Here is a 20,466-nt window from a genome sequence, read left to right on the forward strand (position 1 = left end):
GTGGAAAAAACTCAAGGGGTGTGAATACTTTCTGAAGGCACTGTACGACAACTAAGTTACACACTGATATGTCATGTTATACGGTACACATGTTATCTCATGTAGAGTCACGTTTTCCGAATGTAGGATGCTTGGACTGGGAACCTTGCTGTATTTTGGGAATGAGCTTATATCATGCAAAGCAGACATACTGTCCATGAGATATAATAGATCAAATGCTTGAAATGTGAACACATTGTGCAGTGTGCACAGCTAACATTATGCATACCTGCACTACAGTGTGTATCATAACTGTATAATGACTATGTGTATAGGAGAGAATAGTGTGTGTCCATCAGGTGCGGCTCTCACTTGTAATGGATCTGTGTGAGAGGCCTTGACACTGAGCGCTGGAACTATATATAAAACCCCTGGAGGAGGGAGAGACAGTTAAGCACCCAGAGGGGTGTGATAGGGTTGCAGGGGGCTACGATGCAGGGAGTGTTGATCGTCTTTCCTCTTTACGCTGTTCCTTTGGAACCTCCTCTCTGACCTATGTCAACAGGTCAGTCACACAGCGAATAAAGATTGGACTGAACGATCTACAGCTTGTAGTCTGCAATTCGCTTAGAAATTGACAGACAGAGAGAGACGGAGACAGAGAGACAGAGAGAGAGACAGATAGAATGAGGATAAACTACTTTTATTTCTCAGTTCATTTACAAAATGTACAGACTATTTACCAAAATACTCACAATATTCTCATTAAAAGCCCATTGAGACATTGACTGACAAGGTGCTCTAGTAGAGACTATGGCAACATCGGATTCAGCGCTGCATAAAAGAGACATTGACATTAGCCATGTCACACAGACCCAGACAGAGAGACATACAGAACGAGCTGCAGCTTTACATAAGGTCAAAGGTCAAACTTCACATCATCACATGCAGTGAGCAGCAGCCAGTTTCTAGTTAAGAGCACAGGTTGTTTTGAAATGTAGAATAGTTTCCGTAATGTGTCTCTCCTTTACTGTTTAAGCTTCCATGCTGGAATAGAAGCAGGGTAGAAAGAAAAGGACACTGTCAGTGGATTTTACAGTATTTGAAGCACAGCAGAAAAGTGAAGATAAATACCCGAACAATCTATACACATTGTAGAGACCAGACAATTGAAGAAGAAAAGTAGAATAGAGTAGAGTGTGATAGAATAGAAGGGACTGTATGAAACCAAAGTGAAAATATTAATAGTGACAACCCAGTAAAGTAGTAAATCAACTAAGAGAGACTGACATAGTAAGAAGAAAATCACAAATGATTCTGATTAGTCATGCATGAAGACAGTCACAATGGATTGGCTGAAATGACTGTCACTACAGGAACTAGATCTATCCATCAATAGGCATGCAAGTTGTTTACTAAGTCTAACATGCAATGGCTATACATGTTACTGTCTCACACATATTCACTATTCATGCACTGGCTGTGTTCAGTCAATTCAAAAAGAAGCCTCTACTCAATCTAGAACTGCTCTCAATCAACAAACCATGTTATTAAACGGTGAAAAACTATTTCCTATTTACAACACAATACAAATACCACATTTTGTTACAAAACTACAGATATCGTTTTTACATACACTGTAGCATGCATTAACCTACCAATGAGGTCTTATATTGTCTCTGCACTGTGGAAAAAATATTCTATGCATAGCCTATAAGCATTCATGTTTTTCAGTACACCTCAGTGTTCAATTGCCCATCACACAGTTATGACTGTGAAACATGTATTGAAACTAATATTATATACTTATTGTAGTAATTTATTGATTCATAGCACAAACTAGAAGTAGTAATTACCTATACATATTTATAATGCTATAACTCTACAATGGGATATTGGAATACAGAAGAATATTGGCTAAGCACGCTTTCAATGTCTTGTCACCTACACACCCACGGAATTCAGCGAATTAGCTCGCCTACATACATCTATGAAACAAGCCAACTAACTGTCAGTCATGACAGCACACTACGAATCCAGGCACCAGCTATAACGCTTACTGCATCCTGTACACGTTTCTCACAAACGATCCTCTAGAAAATAAAACATTTATGGTTAGATTGCTCTCTCAGTCATAGCCGTTGTGTGTTCTTGGACAAAGGCCATTTAACTCTAAAATAACGCCACCGTCCCACCTCCAATGCAAAGCGCATTTCTGACTTTTTGCTCCACAGGTCACGCAAAGGAGTTTAAATGATTTGCCTTGCTATGTATTTACATGGTAGCTAAATCATGCCAAAGGTAGAGTAAGAGTCAGAAAGTATTCTCGGTGCACTCCGTAGGTGCCGAAACGGCAGAGTAAAGGTTAGACGTCTTCTCCATGACAACAGTGTCACCTCGCTGTTGTTGTTAAGTCAATCTATCATTGGAATGTGTTGTGTCAAGTTTACAGCAATGACACTGAAAAGTTCCCATGCATTGCAGGCAAGTTGCAGTTGCAGAACCTGTGAATAAACTGTGTGCTTCGTGCCAACAAAGAAAAGGGCATCATCGTTAGAGAACATAGATATCAGCGATTAGAACGCAAGCGGTACAAGACGAAAGACTGGGTAAGAGAACAACACCCAAAATACGCATCTTGGAAAACAATGGTCCACATTTCATCACTGGCTCCACTTTTCATTTTGGTGGCCTATATTGATTGTTTGTCATTTTTCAGAATGCGTGTGACGATTAATATTAAAAAAAGAACGCAAAACATTTAAACACAAATGTCTATTTGCAAAAATAACTCTCTGTTTCAAATAACGAGCCTTGTTAAGTTCTGTTTCTAAGCAGAACCAAACACAGTGGAATCAGTCATTAAATAACTCCTCAGTCTTGGGGACAATTTGTTCCTACGGCTACAAAAATAGATATCTAGCTGGAAATCATTTGGACTGTCAAATTGAATACCCCAAGTTGCATTTATGATTGTATTGTTCATCTGTATAGATGTGTATAGTGGTTGTGGTTCCATACACATGCAGATATAACCAATAACCAATAAGGAGAAAGTGCAGAGAGTGAGAGAGAGTGACAGATGCAGACGAGAGAGAGAAAAAAACATTTACAAAGGAGACAAACATCCAATACATCAAACTCACATAATCAAACCCTCCTCCACACAACTTCATTTAAACGTAAAAAGAGCATGCCACAACAGAAACAGAAGGAAAAGTGTTAAGATAGTCAATTGTGAGCCGTAAAGACACGCAAAGTGTAGCAGAGACATTCGCATTGGCAATGTTGAAAGTGATTCAAAACGAGGGGTAGGATCTGGGAAAAGACCACATGCCCATTAGAAAGAGAAACATCTCATCAGTGACTCAATATGTGCAGAGGAAACAATAAGGCATGAGCTTTTCACAATTCAACCTTTACAGGTTGTAAATAAACCAATCAAGCATCAGCCAATCAAACAATAAACCAATCAAGCATCAACCAATCAAACAATAAACCAATCAACCATCAACCAATCAAACAATAAACCATCAACCAATCAATCAATAAATGCTCAGACATGTCCTGTGCTAAATTGTGTCTTTCCATTGACGCCCATGCAGACACAGTACTGCCACAAACTCCGAGGCAATCACTGTTATATAATGCTGTTCCCCTAAACTCGTAAGTTTATCTAAAGAAGTGCAGAGAGAAGAGTAGTAGAGAGGGAAACCGATTGAGTCAAACTGAAGGACTTTAAAGAGAGAAAAAAGATATTGCAGTCCTTATCATTAGAGTGGCTTAAACAGGTATATGTATTTCTCCTTGAGTAATGTATGGGACTACTTCCTTCTTGTGTTGTATTTCCTGGTGAAAATGTTTTCGATGTAGTCCTCCTTGGAAGATGAAGCGAGGAGGAGATTTGACAGGGGCATCATGAGATAGGGGCATGGCATTGCCAGTGTTGCCATGGGCAACCGGCACAGTCATTTCCTGTACAGTGACTTCCTTTCTGTGTAGTCCTCAGGTAAATGCTCTAGAAAGGCTGGGGACTATCAGGACTACAAGCGCTGCCACGGCAACCACCGCCACCAGGTTCCAGCCTCCCTCGCTCTCCTGGTGGCAAGAGGACAGAGGACAGGGTTCAAAGGTCACAGAGGTTATTCATTCACAATAAGGACAGCTCAGGTTTTAGCACACATACCGTATCAGCTCCTCGAGTTTGGTCAGAGTAGTTCAAACAACCACTTCGCTTTGCATACATGTTGGACACATCCATTTTCTCAACACACACGTTAGACACATCCATTTCCTCAACACACACATTGGACAAAGGAATCTTTTGTGCCTTACAGCCCTGTAATTTACAGCATTGGGATACAGACCCACACAACCAACCAACACACTCCTATGCGAGAAGAGAGAAGACTTGAGTGGTGTTGGGCATTGTTAGCCGCAGTATCTCTGTGTGTGTGTGTGTGTGTGTGTGTGTGTGTGTGTGTGTGTGTGTGTGTGTGTGTGTGTGTGTGTGTGTGTGTGTGTGTGTGTGTGTGTGTGTGTGTGTGGTTGTGTGTGTGTGTGTGTGTGAGAGAGAGAGAGAGAGAGAAAGCGAGCGAGAGAGAGAGAGCAAGAGAGAGCGAGAGAGAGAGTAAGAGTAAGAAAGAGAGAGAGAGAGAGATTTAGCAGTGATGTCTCCCTGGAGCCCAGTAAGAGGATCCCCTATAAGTGTGGTGTAGTGTGCAGAAAGCTTCTCGCCCACACACACACACACAACTCGTAGCCATGTCATCCTAAAATGGACGCCTGAGCCTCTCATTAAAGTTTCAGAACCCTTACTCACATCAGGCTACAATAAAATACAAACACTCCAACTCAGGCTAAATGTCCCAAGGTAAATAGCCAAACCTCATTCGAAATGTCCCAAGGTAAATAGCCAAACCTCATTCGAAATGTCCCAAGGTAAATAGCCAAACCTCATTCTAAATGTTCCAAGCTAAATAGCCATACCTCATTCTAAATGTTCCAAGCTAAATAGCCAAACCTCATTCTAAATGTTCCAAGCTAAATAGCCATACCTCATTCTAAATATCCCAAGGTAAATAGCCATACCTCATTCTAAATGTTCCAAGCTAAATAGCCAAACCTCATTCGAAATGTCCCAAGATAAGTAACCATACCTCATTCTAAATCTCCCAAGGTAAATAGAAATACCTCATTCTAAATGCCTAAAGCTACATAACTCAATCTACTGTAAATAGTCATGATTGAATGTCCATTGCAAAATAGCCTACCCCATCCTGAAGTATGTAACATACTTCCAGGTTGGCCCAAACCCCTGTCAGCTAAATCTGTCAGGGGTCATATGAGAGAGGGGGGGGGCAGAAAGGGCTATGCCTCACTGCAGGCTGACCACAACACAGCATTCAGCCGGCTGGAGGTTGGAGGGAAAGAAGGTTTATCTAAACCCCGGTTCCCTGGCTCTCTGGCTGCTATCCCGCCTGTGGAGGTCAGGCAGCAGCGGTGGGTGTTGACATCAGCGCTGTGTCATCCATCTTGGCTCTAGTGGTAATCTCTGCACAGTCCCAATGGAGACATGAAAGGAGTCGCGTGTCACTGTGTTTCTCTCGGCTAAGTGTGACGGACCACTCAAATAAAAGCCAACTTTCTTCTCTCTCCTTTTCATTTCTCTCTTACTAGCAGCTTTTCAAGTGTGGCGTCCGCTTGGCTATTCCAAGCCAAGTTCTTAGTATTCTTAGAATCGGAGCCATTCCATTCAGTAGAGTCATTGTAAACACAGTGAATGGTGCATTTGGAGACTGGGTGAGACTGAGTTATTGGACTGTCTGCCTCAGTGACTCTGCTAACTCTAAGGTTGACGGCCCACCTTCAGAGGAACGAAGCCGACCACACATTTTGAGCCAGCTTACCCCAACGAGAGCCAAGTCGCTGATTTCCGTCAAGTATTTTCGCAACACTCTATTACCGTTTTGGTTCTAGCCCATTTGGTGTTAATGTGGCTTTGGATGTTTATTGTTCACCATAGAGGTTGCGTTTCTAAGACAGCTTGAGTTTGATTGACAGATCAAGAGAAACGTGATTCTTAGAGGGGCATATTACATTGTAAGACATGGGTCTACTACACTGTAATAGCTGGTCTTGCCAGCACAAGCTTATGCTTGAATCAGAGTCTTTATGTCAGTGGAATAAGGTACCCTTCCACAACAGATCAAATACTGTCAGAACTCTAATAACATTTAACTACTAACAGGAACCATGCGTTCTGGCCCTATACTGTACATTTGCAATCTACAGTATATCTGTGTGTGCAGTATTCTACATTCAGGCACACCCACAGCCAGAGGCTGAATAATCTGCATCTACAACAGACATTCAGCCTCTCTTAGAGGAAATAAGAGTTGACTATATATGATTCTTCTAGATAAAGAAAGGGCATGCCCATACCTGGTCCCCTCTAGGATGCCAGCTCCTCCCACCAGCACCATATCAGGGCCATTATTACAATCATTCCTATGAAGGGGATGGAGAGAACAGGGGGCTCAGACGGAGGAGTGCAGTTCTGGGGAGAAAACAAGGGATCGTGGGGGCATGAGAGAGGAGGAGGGAGGTGGTGAGAGAAATCACAAATCATAATAAAGGGAGGCAAAAATGAAAGAATTACATGTGGAGAGATAGATGAAGAGACAACAGATAAATATATGTACATAAAACATCATGAGGTGATTGAGAGGTAGATAAATGGGATGACAGGCAGATAAACAGGTAGAGAGACCAATAGACAACGACAGAGAGGGTGAGTGACAGAGAGGTCAGAACGAAAGAAATAAAGAGATAGGCAGATTGTAAAAACCATATTGCGCAACATTTTGTAGGGTGGTTATGGTAAACAGATTTGACCATATGAATGTGAATGTGTTTATAAATAGGAGTTTTCAACAAAACACAGCCATGGAAACGATGAAGGGAGGGGAGAAACAGAAAGAGCATGGCATTAGAGCACATCAAAGATGGTTAAAGACAAGATGAACAACTTGTGTAATGATTCCATCTTGTCATTTAAAGATCTCTGCCCATACTGAAAAGTGCTGCCTGTCACTCAAACGGTCACTCAGACAGAGAGAACCCTGGGAGTTGTAGGCAGCCCAGCAGTGCGGGTGAGGGGGTTTAGTCACAAGATAAACTACAACTATGGAGGACAGGTGAGTGACATGAACTACTGTGGTACTCAGGCTAGATGGTCTAATTCCAAATCCTTGATAAGGAGACCACGTACACCCAATCAAATCATCAAGGGTGGAGTGGCTGGCTTATAAGCGCACATTTGTACTCTATAATAACATGTGGGTTGATTTGTCGTTTTTGTTATTCAGTTTTCAACAAAACTCTGATTCAGCACTTCCTGGTTTTGATGGCATCAGACAGGAAGAGAAAGAGGATATGGACTGGGTTGTTTAGGCGGACACGGGGACAGACACTGGACAGGGCGACAGGACGCAGAGACACACCGCCATTGAAGCAATGCATGTTGAGAAAAGGGCGGAAGAAGCCAGGGACCAAAGTCGAGGACACAAGAATAACTGACTACACCACTGGAGGCAGAGAGAGGACGAGAGACAAGTCACGATTCCATGAGACATAGCTGTTTGACTGAGCTGTTGTTACTGACCCACATGCACACAGTACAGACAGACAGACAGACTTGATGCTTGAGGAGAATGGGTTAGTTAGCACACAGTTACTCAAGTGTACTGTAAATACAGGTGTGTATGTGTATAGGTGTGTCATCTCGTTCTCTTCTACTTACCTCATAACTAGCTCCTTCACCACCATAACCCTTCTTATAGCACATGTGTTGTGCTAGAGGCCATCTTTTGTCGGCCATTGTTACCAAAGTTACCTCCCTCCGACCGCTGACCTCTCACCTGTGACTTCTTGCCGCCAAGCCTCTCTAGCTCCGCCCTATAGTGATGCAGTTCCTGCTCCAGCTCAATCCTCTCCTTCTGGCTGCAGTCAAACAGCCCCTGCAGGTCCGCAAGCTCCCCCTTCAACCCCTCACACTGGGAGACAGACAGACAGACAGACAGACAGACAGACAGACAGACAGACAGACAGACAGACAGACAGACAGACAGACAGACAGACAGACAGACAATTTTCATTATCACATTTGGCTTATAAGACTTGTATGTGGGTGTGTGAGAGCATCTGTGTCCATACTTGTCTCTGTACTTGCGAGGCCCTCTCTTCAGCCAGTTTGAGCTGGTCTCGTAGGGAGAAGGCTTCAGAGGGTCCCCCGTTCCAGTTGGTGATAGGCTTGCCATCGAACGAGATGTTCTTCTGGATGGAGGCATCCACCAAGCGCCCACCTTGCCCAGTCTGGGTCTGCCCACCCTGGGTCTGAGACAGGGTCATGTAGCCTCCAGCCTTCACTGATTCCTCATCCTGCCCAACACCCTCATCCTTCTGGTCCTCATCCCCCTCCCCTCTCAAGGCCAGGTAGACATCATTGGAGCTGTCATCCAGAGAGATCATTCAATGTATTAGCAATTTATAAGCATCATTCATCTGTATGTGTGTGGGTGTGTTTGCTGTGGTGTTGTTGAAATCCGCAGTGCAGTGCAGTACTCGTCCCATTACTGATTCCCTCTCAGCATAATTTATTCACTGTGAGAAAGTTATATCGTGGGCCAACCATAACTCTCACAGAGTTTAAACATATTTAACTCTGTCCCCTGGGCCAACCACAACTCTCCCAGAGTTTAAACATTCATGACATAACAGCTTATATGGTCAGATCACGCCATTACACCACAGAGTACTTTGCTAAAACAAAACCACACATTCTGTGAACCGGTAGAGTGAACATAAATAATTGAAGCTTAAAAATTGATGAGCGCGACAAGTCTAGAGTGCATTGAAGTAACTACTGTATTCAGTGTGATGTATTACAGTGCAACACTGTGAAGAACCTACCACACCTCTCTCTCATTCTGGGAAAACATGAGTCACTGCTTCTGCCAATGAGTCTGAGATTCTTTCTCTGAGGCTAACATTGGATAAATGTGTCGTGTCTTTCATTCGAGCAGATCTGGGTTGGAAAAGGGACTTGAGAATGAATTCAATGAAATGTCCATCCTAATACGATGTCACCACAAACCTAGATCCCGAAAAGAAACATGTTATCTTTCAAAAACAGGAAATAAACTATGTCAGGATACAGTACATACACAGGCTGCATACTTACTAGTCTATGCATCCTAGAATACAACATTGTAGTTTCCTAATGCCTCACCCACATTAATCACTTCAAAGGGGACGAGAGAGGCTAGGGTCTAGGGGGTGAAATGACCAGACCTGAAACCAGACCTAAGTATGCTCTTGCAGTAAGACTGTTCATTTCCCACAATGCTCTGCTGTGCTATTGCAGCCTGCTATACACAGTATAACCACCTCAATATCAGGTCTGTATGCATGGAGCTCAAATGGAGATGTTCTCCTGTGTCTCGGTATCCCCTTCGATCAGAGTGGGGACACCAGAGAGCAGAGAGTGAAGGGTTTATAGGGAACTGTGTCAAGCATGTTGTGTAAGAAGACAGAGTATTGAGCTCTTTGACAACGTGCCACTGTCAGCCGCAGGACATTAGCCCTCTGGATGGGTGTGTGTACCATGGAGAGATTGGCTATGAAATAGTGTGTTTGTGTGTCTGTCTGTGTGTATGTGTGTTGGGGAGAGTTCAGTGTCTGTGTGTTGGGGAGAGTTCAGTGTCTGTGTGTTGGAGGTACTAGCCTATGGTTGGAGGTAGGAGGTAGACTGCACACTTTCTAATAGATAGCCTCTTCCTTTCAGTTGTGAGTTTTTCATATTCACCAGTAGACTCATCTTCACTGGGCTGTGTGTGTGTGTGTGTGTTCATCTGATTATAACCTGTTGTTGACTGTTTGTTAATAAACAGGTGTTGCCTTGTTGTGCTGTCTGCATTATGTCTATATTTTCAATCCAAAGGGTTAAGAAACATCTGGTGTACTCTCAGGTGCACAATCACATGCATGCACACAGACCCAAACACACTTAATGCACGCACACAGACACAGACACACACACACAAATACACACATAGGCCTCCTAGTTATGTTAGAGGGTGTATACAGAAGATCAAATAATAAATGTCTCGGAAATACAGAGAGAGATGGAGGAGACAAAGGCTTTAACAATTCAGAAGGCATTAAAAATACTCCTGTATACCTGTGTGTTCTTGTCTTGTCTGTGGACTGACAGATTGTTTTTGTTACATCAGACCCCAGACAAAAAGTTATGATATATTATCTACAGACAATAAACAGACAATAGGTTTGTAGAGCACATAGGAGGGGTTTTACTGCAATGTGGGGGTCTCCAGACATAGAGAGGCTGTGACTGATTGGTCGGCATCTTGATCGACAGGCGGCTCGGCCACTCACCCGGCTCGCTGTAGCTGCTGCAGTTTGAGGCTCAGCTGTTTGTTTTCGTCCTTCAGGGTCTGACACTCGTCTGAAATCGTATGACACTCCGCCGTCAGCTGGCTTAACTCACCTGGAACATACACACATTCCCAGGGTTACATTAGTGTGTGGTGTTTTGTCTTGGGTGTGTGTGTGTTGGGGTGGGAAAGGTGACGCACTGAACCATGTTAACAATAAGTAGTCATGGTAACAGATTCCACAGGAAAGGGTGTGATATGGCGAGGAAGGTAGTTGAGGTTTTCAACAACATTGCGTCCACCATGGCCCTGTAACATATTAGTTTAGACATAGTCCTGAAATGTGTTCAAGTGTAACAGAGTTAAGAACGTGACGTAAGCCCCCCCCCACACAAATAGCTTGAAATGTCGGCAAAAAAAGCTATCCGATTGGATCCTTTTGTACAGCTCAATCAGATGGTACTTGTCAAGGAGGGCGGCAAATGTGTTTGCGAGCGGAGGTTCACTAAATCGAGACGGGTGTGGAACAGGGACAGTGGAGGAAGCTATATAAGCTGTATACTGTTAACGAAGAGGCTCAATCCTCCCCTAGACGAGGGTGGTCAATGAGTGTGGGAGAGTTGAGGGAAAACGATGAAAAGAACCAAGTAAAGCATACCTTTAAACACGACAGCGCTATAGCTCCAAAGATCTCCTCTTACAGGTGTTATAATTAGGAATTCTGTTTGTAATGTTGCTGGGCAACGTGTGTTTGTGTGTGTATACCTAACTGTGTGTATGTCTGTGCATACCTGAACGTGTGTACGTGTGTATACCTGAACGTGTGTACGTGTTTGTGTGCCTGAACATTTACGTGTGTATATACCTAACCGCGTGTATGCGTGTGTATACCTGAACGTGTGTACGTGTATACCTGAACGTGTGTATGTGTGTGTGTATACCTGAACGTGTGTATGTGTGTCTATACATGAACGTGTGTATGTGTGTGTATACCTGAACGTGTGTATGTGTGTGTGTATACCTGAACGTGTGTATGTGTGTGTATACCTGAACGTGTGTATGTGTGTGTATACCTGAACGTGTGTGCGTGTGTGTGTACCTGAACGTTTACGTGTGTGTATACCTAACCGCGTGTGTATGTGTGTGTATACCTGAACGTGTGTATGTGTGTGTGGGTATGAGAGGTTGCCACTTCCTGTTCAAGATGCTGATGTATGGATATAATAACAGCCTACTGTGTTTATGTGACTGGGTGAGGTACAGTACACTTAGACCCACCACTGTATCTTGCGCACAATCTCATTTACCCTTTCTGAATCCCTGTTTTCCTTTACTTTTATAGTCCTAATTCTGTCTCAATAGCTTCTCTCCCTCCCCCTCTCAGTTTCCTTTCCTTCCTCTCCTCTCTCTTTGGCATTAGCCCTGCTATTAGACAGGCTAATGAAAGTCATGCACAGACTGGAGATGCACGAGGATAGAGTACCGTGAACTGCCAATATAATACAGGTCACACACAGAGAGAGACAGCCTTTGATCTAGTAACCCTGTGTTACTCATTCTGCTATAATATGTTATGTCATCATTATACTGCATACATAAAGTAGGGAGAGAAGAAACCAGAAGAGAGGTTTACAACACTGAGGAGGAATGGCCGTCTGTCTGTCTGTCTGTCTGTCTGTCTGTCTGTCTGTCTGTCTGTCTGTCTGTCTGTCTGTCTGTCTGTCTGTCTGTCTGTCTGTATACACACACCACCCAGACCGCCCAGGCTCTCCTCTGAAAATAACCAGCTCTGGAAAATTGGCACTTTAATTCATTTATATCTACTATTGGGTTGGTTTTATATAGGGCAGAGTTGTTTTTCTACTTAATTAGCATTCAATTCAAATAAAGGAGTCGCAGCTGTAACAAATGAGCACATCGAGACAGAGAACACACTAAAACTTTTAAAAGCTTTCGCCTGCTTTCTGGACTCGAGGGGTTTCAACTTGAGTGTTAAAAGGAGGAATCAGTTTTCAGTCTGCATCCTCCCTACAGAGGCCAAGACAGATTGTGATCCTCATTTCCTCCAACACCGTTTGTTACTCATCAGGTAGAATAATTATATTTTATTTAGTCTGGGGAAACCCATCAAGACCAGATTCTCATTTTCAGCATAACAATACAACAATTGTCACGCCCTGACCTTAGAGATCCTTTTTATTCTCTATGTTTGGTTAGGTCAGGGTGTGACTCGGGTGGGAGAATCTATGTTTTCTATTTCTTTGTTGTTTATGCCTAGTGTGGTTCCCAATCAGAGGCCTTTCGTTGTCTCTGATTGTGGATCACATATCAGTTGTCATTTTCCTTTTGGGTTTTGTGGGATCTTGTTTTCTGTTTAGTGTCTGTACCTGACAGAACTGTGCGCTTTCGTTTTCACTTTGGTTATTTTGTTTGAGTGTTTTTTGAAAATAAAAATCATGAACACTGTCCACGCTGCGCTTTGGTCCACTCCTTTCGACGAGAGTCGTTACAACAATAGAGAAAAGATCACTCTAACCAAACTACAAATTACAACTTTCAACATTACAACCACAACAATCTCTTCATTCACTCAAAACAACTGCAGCTCTCATTCAACACGTCTAATACAAGAGTCATAAACTACCCTGGCGGCACCAGAGAATCAAGAGGCAAGGAGTTCTGCGGCCTGTCCAACAATGGGGGGCATTAAAACTGAAAGGGGATCTACCTAGATCGTTACGGACTAGCGGAACCACGAGAGAATCAACCCATCAAACTTAAACAGAGGCTGTTGGCTTTCCTCCCTCTTGTTTGAGTAAACACGGTGGTGCTGTGTCATTACCATATTATCCTAACAGTATAGTGGTGACACCTTGAACTCTGCATCCGTGACTTCCCCAATAACCATGAGCTTGGGATCAATAACACTGATAAATCCTCTAAACGTTGTCGAAGTGTGTTTTAATGGATACTGACATGATCTCTCTGAGGTCCATACAGAAACAGAGAGGGATCAAGACAAATCTGGCAACCCTGGAGTCACGACGATGAGTCCCCGACTCTTGTATTTACCCACAATTCTCTGCAAGAAAGAAGGCCTCTCTGCCAACTGGACCTGTTGAGTCTGTAAAAACCTGAACATTTCTAGCGTTTCTCTTGGATCCGGCCTACAGTTTTAACTGGATTATTCTACTGTGTTGTAATAATGGGTATACCTGACTGGGATTTTCCTCATGTCTGATTGGTTTCCATTGCTTCAGTGTTATGTATGGAGTGGTGTACTGGTTGGGCAGGGAATGTGTGTGGAATGGTTGTGTTTTGAGTTTGTGAAAGGGATTTAAGCAGTGTTGCAGCTTGTGTGGTATTGTAGTGGTTAGTAGTTTGGGTTAGTGCAGTATATAGTATGATAGTACCGTCAGTCTCTCCCTCCCTCCTCATGCTCTTCATACTGATTTCAGCACGCAGGGTGGTGATCTCCAGCTCGTACTCTTGGGCCGTGGTGCGGAGACGCTGCAGCTCGGCCCTCAGACGACACAGCTCCTCCTGCAGGGAGGCGATGTCGTTCTCCCTCTCCGCTGCTGCCTCCTCCCCCGCCTGCTGCAGCACCAGCACCTCCTCCTGGGCAGACCTCAGCTCCTCCTGCACCTCCCCCAGCTCACTCTCCTTCTCCTCCTCCAGAGAGTCCATCTCCTCCTGGACCGAACGCAGCTGAGCTAGAGGGGGAAGGAAAGGAAAGGAAAGGAAAGGAAAGGAAAGGAGAGGAGAGGAGAGGAGAGGAGAGGAGAGGAGAGGAGAGGAGAGGAGAGGAGAGGAGAGGAGAGGAGAGGAGAGGAGAGGAGAGGAGAGGAGAGGAGAGGAGAGGAGAGGAGAGGAGAGGAGAGGAGAGGAGAGGAGAGGAGAGGAGAGGTGTTCCTGTCAATCTGTGATTCAGAAAAAAGACAAGCAATGTTGACTTGTACTCTGTCAAGGGCCTTTTGTTTCAGGAAGGTCTGGTAAACACTCTAGTGAACATGTCCTGGCTGCAAAGAGCAGACACAAGAGCTGACTGAGCCAGGGGCATGGGGAAGATAGGGAAGAAGGAGAGAGCAGAAGAGAGGGACAAGGGCATTAGCTCTGGTCTGGCCTCTCTGTCTCTAAAGAAAAACCCCTGGCGCCTCTCCTCTCCTCATTAATCACACACACAAACACACAAACAAACACACACACACACAAACACACACACACACAAACAAACACACACATACTTGACTTTTGAAGTGAAGGGAGATTGATTTGTTTACACAGACATGGCCAGAGCTCAAGAGGCCATGGCTATATGGCTGTGTCTGCAGACCAGCTCTCTTATCATACACTGCACAGAGGAACCACACACCTAGATTACTTCTTGGACCACAACATTAAGAAGATGTACAGTCTGGGCAGTTCTGGCTCAGACAAAGCTACTTACTTACTTAGTTATAGTGTGAGGTACAGTATAGTATTGTACTGGACAGAGGCTTGTCCTGGGTTAGGGACAAAAAGAGTCTGGGCTCACCAGAGCAAGGGGACAATTCTTGAGCACACACATGGTTGTGCAGTACGTTCACATTCTGCTCTTGATAACTTTCCTTCTGGGAACATCAATCCCCTCCTGCCTTAATGTTTACAGTCATTCAGCCAATCACATGGCCTCCCTCTGACATCACATGGCATTCTGCCTTGGGGTTGCCGTTACATGGAGTGCACCATGTACGGAGAGTTCTCTCCCTCTCTCTCTCCTTCTCCCTCACCGTGGATGGGAAACACTGGCGTCGTGTGTGTACAACAGCAGAATAACAAAGCCAAATGAGCTAAGACAAACTATCCCTACCTCAGCCTGCCCCCCCCCCATCTCCAGTCTGCATTCCAGTAGGAGTCATGTGGTGAGTGTCACTGCAAGGGGGGAGTGAGAGAGGAATAAGGAGGGAGTGCTGTGCTCCATCTCACCCCCACACACCCGTCCACTCAGTCACCTACATAACCCCATGTTAATCCAAAATGCTGAGCATCTTCTCCTAAGGAAGTGATATCATGATAAGGCCTCTATGTCGTCTGGAGCCACTGTCCTTCCTGTAACTAATGATGTCTGGTGCACAGAATGAAATAGAACAGAGTGGTAATACATGGATTTCTATGGTCTGGTGTGTCTCTGGTCACGTGACGTCATTCATACGGTGGCCACCATGTCTCCTGAGGTTGAGCACCATTGAGATATCAGCCAATCATGGAGCTGTACCAGACCTCTTCCCAAGCAGACACATTCTGTGAATACAGTCTAGGATAGGCTTATCTAGTGTCATTTATCAGTCATGTTAGACCATTAGACCATATAACTATGATGGGACTAAGTCATAAGCGAATAGATATAATGTCATATTCAGCTATGTGTATTGAAACCCTATTGCACTTCTTGCATAGAACAGTTTATTGTAGAACTTTTGTTTAAACCCTATAGCACTGTCAGGTGATGGGGACAGTACACATAGAAAAAAAAGAGAGAGAAAGGGAGATTGTGTACAATCCTTGTATCTCTTAAAGTTATGTCCTCTCTCCACTATCACAAGACCCTGCTAGGAGACATGTATCTACAAAAGTTATGTTTATTGGTAACTTTTCCTCAGCCATTACACTATTTCATGAGACAGTAGGGGAAGATAATGGTGCTGTGCTCATTTATCAGAAGTGGAGAGAGGAGAGGTTGTGTATAAGGGTGTGCGTGCTTGTGTGCGTGCTTGTGTGTGTGTGTGTGTGTGTGCATACGCGCTTGCGTGCGTGTCTACCTTGCAGTCTCTGGATCTGTCTGGTAAAGCTCTCTGCCTGGTGAGCACTGGCCAGACGCTCATCTTCCAACAGACCTGGGAACAGAGGAGAGTGGGAGAGAGGGGAGGAAGAGAAGAAGAGGGGGTTATGAGAGGAGGAAATGTACAAGAGGAGGAAGAGAAAGGGGAAGGAGAGGAAGAACAAAGTGACTGTGTATACAGTCAATGTGGTGTATGTGAGTCAGCAGAATGGACCACGGGGGAGCTCGGGTCAGGGACAACTGGCACAAGAACCATGACAGCTGAGCAATAGGACCTCCCAACCCCCTCACGACCCAGCTGTGATGTCACAGTGAACTAAACACCCAGCATGCAATCATGGCTACACCTGTCACACACACACAGGCACACACACACGCACTCACTCAGACACACACAGTTCCACACACTAACACAAATACAGTCATACTCAGACACAAACTCTTCACTCACTCACACACACACACACACACACACACACACACACACACACACACACACACACACACACACACACAGCAACACACCCTGTAGCTCCATGAAGCTCTCTTCATGTCGTTGAGACACATCCCTGGCCTCCTCCAGCTCCAACACCAGCTGCAGCACCTGGGACCTCAACTCCTCCAAGTCATCCTCCTCTAACATTCCTCCTTCCTCCTCCTCGTCCTCCTCCCCTTTCACCTCCTTCTCCTCTCCTTGCTCCTCCTGCTGGCCCTTCTCGCCGTTCCCCACCTCCACCTCCTTCTCTTTCTCCTCCTTCTCATCGTTCTCCTCCAGGGACTCCCTCTCTTTGGCCGTCAGCTTGTCCACAATGCCAGGCCTCTCCACCTTCAGGTCACATATGTCATCTAGAGAGAGAGAGGGATGGGGAGATAGAGAGAGAGAGAGAGAGAGAGAGAGAGAGAGAGAGAGAGAGAGAGAGAGAGAGAGAAATAGATAGAGTGAGATATTTACTACCTCTGTAAACAGCTTAGTCTGCAAACTCCTTTCATACAGAGGTCTGTATTGACCTACAAAGTGGTAGCAGTACTTCTTAACTCATTGACCCTGCTTCATAGGATACGTCCTGGTGTCTGAAAGCTGATAGGCAGCTGTGGTTCGCTTGTCTAGGCTTTGAGCCTCCTAACCCAACCCCCTGACCCCCAGCCCCCCCCCCCCCCCCCCCCCCTCCATCTGCTGCCCCATCCCCTGGTTCGATCCTCACCTGGTTTCCACGGAGGAACCCCCCCCCAATAGACTTCACACACACACTCATTCTTGCCCACACAGTCCACTGCCTGATAGTGCTGTCCTCAGACCAAGCAGAGGATCGCTGAGCAACTTTTAAAGTAGTTTTACCTGTTCTACAGAGCCATCTAGTGGGAAAACAGAGGAATATTCAGAGAAACTCAGAGAAAATCAATACTCTCTCTGGAGCTATATGTGTCTCCTTAGAATGTATCTTTAGATACTCTTGAGTCATTGCTTATGCAGCACATGAGGTGGACTCCACTTGTCCTTTTCTCGTCTTTCGTTCTCGCCTATTGTCATCAGGACCCAGAGTGAGGAGGGACATCCAAAAATAAAACCTCTCTCACCTCCCCTCCCCTCCTTACCTCCTCTGTTCTCTCTCCCTCACCCTCATCCTCTTCACCTTTCTCTCACCTCCCCTCCCCTCCTTACCTCCTGGCTCCCCTCTCCCTCCCTCCCTTCTCTGTTCTCTCTCCCTCACCCTCATCCTCTTCACCTTTCTCTCACCTCCCCTCCCCTCCTTACCTCCTGGCTCCCCTCTCCCTCCCTCCCTTCTCTGTTCTCTCTCCCTCACCCTCATCCTCTTCACCTTTCTCTCACCTCCCCTCCCCTCCTTACCTCCTGGATCCCCTCTCCCTCCCTCCCTTCTCTGTTCTCTCTCCCTCACCCTCATCCTCTTCACCTTTCTCTCTCCACCTCTCCCCTCCAATTCCTCACTTCCCCTCTCCAAAAATCTCTCTCTCTCCTTACCTCTCTCTTTCTGGCTCTCTCTCTCTTTTCCCTTCCATCTCTCATTCTTTCTTCTATTTCTCTGCGCTACCTCTCTCTCTTTCTGCTCACTCTCTCCCCTCTCCCTCTATCCATCTCACGTTCCGCTCTCTCTCGGGCACGGGTAACAACATACTAAACATGTCTTCTGATGTCAGTGATGCTGAAAGGAGGTGATGCGTGTGTGTCTGCTGCAGTCTCCTAGGTGCGTCACCACTGCTCAGACGGACTCTCACACACAGAGAGATGAAACAGGACGGGTTAGAGAGAGTGTAGCCTTCCATTCCTAAGACATGAGGTCTCATTTACTAGCTGTGTATGCATGTGGGTGTGTGTTATTGGCCAATTAACTGGAACACACAGAGTTCTGGTAAAGCCATTGGGCTGACAATAGTTCCAGTTAAATCAATCAATATTCTAGTAAAAGTGTGTGTGTGTGTGTGTGTGTGTGTGTGTGTGTGTGTGTGTGTGTGTGTGTGTGTGTGTGTGTGTGTGTGTGTGTGTGTGTGTGTGTGTGTGTGTATGTGTGTGTGTGTGATTGTGCACCTGAGAGTACACCAAATTTTTCCCTTTGGATTGAAAATATATACATAATGCAGACAGCACAACAAGGCAACACCTGTTTATTAACAAACAGTCAACAACAGGTTATAATCAGATGAACACACACACACACACAGCCCAGTGAAGATGACTCACAGTAGATTAGTCTACTGGTGAATATGAATAACTCACACTTGAAAGGAGGAGGCTATATATTAGAAAATGTGCAGTCTACCTCCAACCATAGGCTAGTACCTCCAACACACAGACACTGACCTCTCCCTCTCCCAAACACACAGACAGACAGACACACTATTTCATAGCCAATCCCTCCATGGTACACACACCCATCCAGAGGGCTAATGTCCTGCGGCTGACAGTGGCACGTCAAAGAGCCCTATGTACTCAGTGAGTACTGTATTCTTACATAACATGCATAGACTGGTAAGGACACCGCCTGTGTACGTAAGTGTGTATATAAGTTATTTCCTGTTTATTTTATTTTATTTCATGTTTTTGAAAGATAACTTGTTTTATTTTCGGTGTGAGATCTGGGTTTTTGGCAACATCATATTAGCATGGAAATGTCATTGAACTCATTCCCAAGTCCCTCTTCCAACTCAGATCTACTCAAATAAAAGACACGACACACTTATCCAACGTTAGCCAGGGAGAAAGAAACTCAGACTTATTTTTTGAAACACAGCATAACACTTATCATCATGGCACAATTATGGACAAATATCTGGAGGCCCTGGTTTAGTCTGGATTTAACAGTGATGCCTAAAAGCTAGCAAGGCCAATCTATTTTTAATCCAATGTAATGAGTTGTCGAAGGGAGACGAGACAGGAGTAAACAACACATCTGGAACACAGCGATGTGAGGGAAACGCATGAAATCAAAGAAGGTTAAAGTAAAACTACAGTGCCTTCAGAAAGTCTTCATACCCCTTCACGTATTCCACATGTTGTTGTGTTACAGCCCGAATTCAAAATGGATTCAATAGATTGTTTTTCTCACCCATCTACACACAAGACCCCATAATGACAAAGTGAAAACATGTTTTTGGAAATGTGAGACATTTTCTAAAAAAAGAAATACAGAAATATCTAATTTACATAAGTATTCCCACCCATGAGTCAATGCGTGTTAGAATCACCTTTAGCAGTGACTACAGCTTTGACTCGTTCTGTGTACATCTGTAAGAGCTTCGCACACTTGGATTGTACAACATTTGCACATTATTATTTTTGAAATGCTTGAAGCTCTGTCAAGTTGGCTGTTGATCGTTGCTAGAAAGAAATGTTCAAGTCTTGCCATAGATTTTCAAGGCGATTTAAGTCAGAACTATAACTAGGCCACTCAGGAACATTCAATGCGTCTTGGTGAGCAACTCCAGTGTATATTTGGCCTTGTGTTGTAGGTTATTTTCCTGCTGAAAGGTGAATGTCTCCAAGTTTCTGTTAGAAAGTAGGATTTTGCCTGTGCTTAGCTCTATTACGTTTATTATTATCCTAAAAAAAAACTCCCTAGTTCTTGCCAATGACAAATATACCCATAACATGATGCTGCCACCACCAGGCTTGAAAATATGGAGAGTGGTACTCAGTGATGTGTTGGATTTGCTCCAAAACAGAACGCTTTGTATTCACAACATAAAGTTAATTTCTTT

General features: G+C 44.6%; 1 protein-coding gene across 6 annotated transcripts in view; it reads right to left on the bottom strand.

Moving 5' to 3' along the window:
• Positions 1-663: 663 nt before the first annotated feature.
• Positions 664-20,466, bottom strand: part of LOC110490333 (uncharacterized) — a 48,575-nt gene continuing 28,772 nt past the window's right edge. For 2 of the 6 annotated variants that reach the window (XR_016486780.1, XR_005036129.2), the window contains exons 3-10: positions 16,780-17,100; positions 16,235-16,309; positions 13,850-14,149; positions 10,438-10,549; positions 8,197-8,491; positions 7,902-8,036; positions 6,424-6,489; positions 664-4,077 (exon numbers count right to left, since the gene is read on the bottom strand). Coding sequence is in view for 4 of the 6 variants with exons in the window: in XM_090200454.1 (XP_090056580.1) it covers positions 6,434-6,538; positions 7,902-8,036; positions 8,197-8,491; positions 10,438-10,549; positions 13,850-14,149; positions 16,235-16,309; positions 16,780-17,100 (1,343 nt within the window). In the remaining 2 variants the exon portion in view is untranslated. Of the gene's footprint in view, positions 4,078-6,423; positions 6,539-7,901; positions 8,037-8,196; positions 8,492-10,437; positions 10,550-13,849; positions 14,150-16,234; positions 16,310-16,779; positions 17,101-20,466 lie in introns of all 6 variants that reach the window. The other 4 variants (XM_090200454.1, XM_036944654.2, XM_090200456.1 and 1 more) reach the window with 2 other exon arrangements.

Source organism: Oncorhynchus mykiss, chromosome 15, assembly GCF_057628025.1.
Source record: "Oncorhynchus mykiss isolate SJ-2025 chromosome 15, ASM5762802v1, whole genome shotgun sequence".
Classification (NCBI taxonomy): Eukaryota; Metazoa; Chordata; class Actinopteri; order Salmoniformes; family Salmonidae; genus Oncorhynchus; species Oncorhynchus mykiss.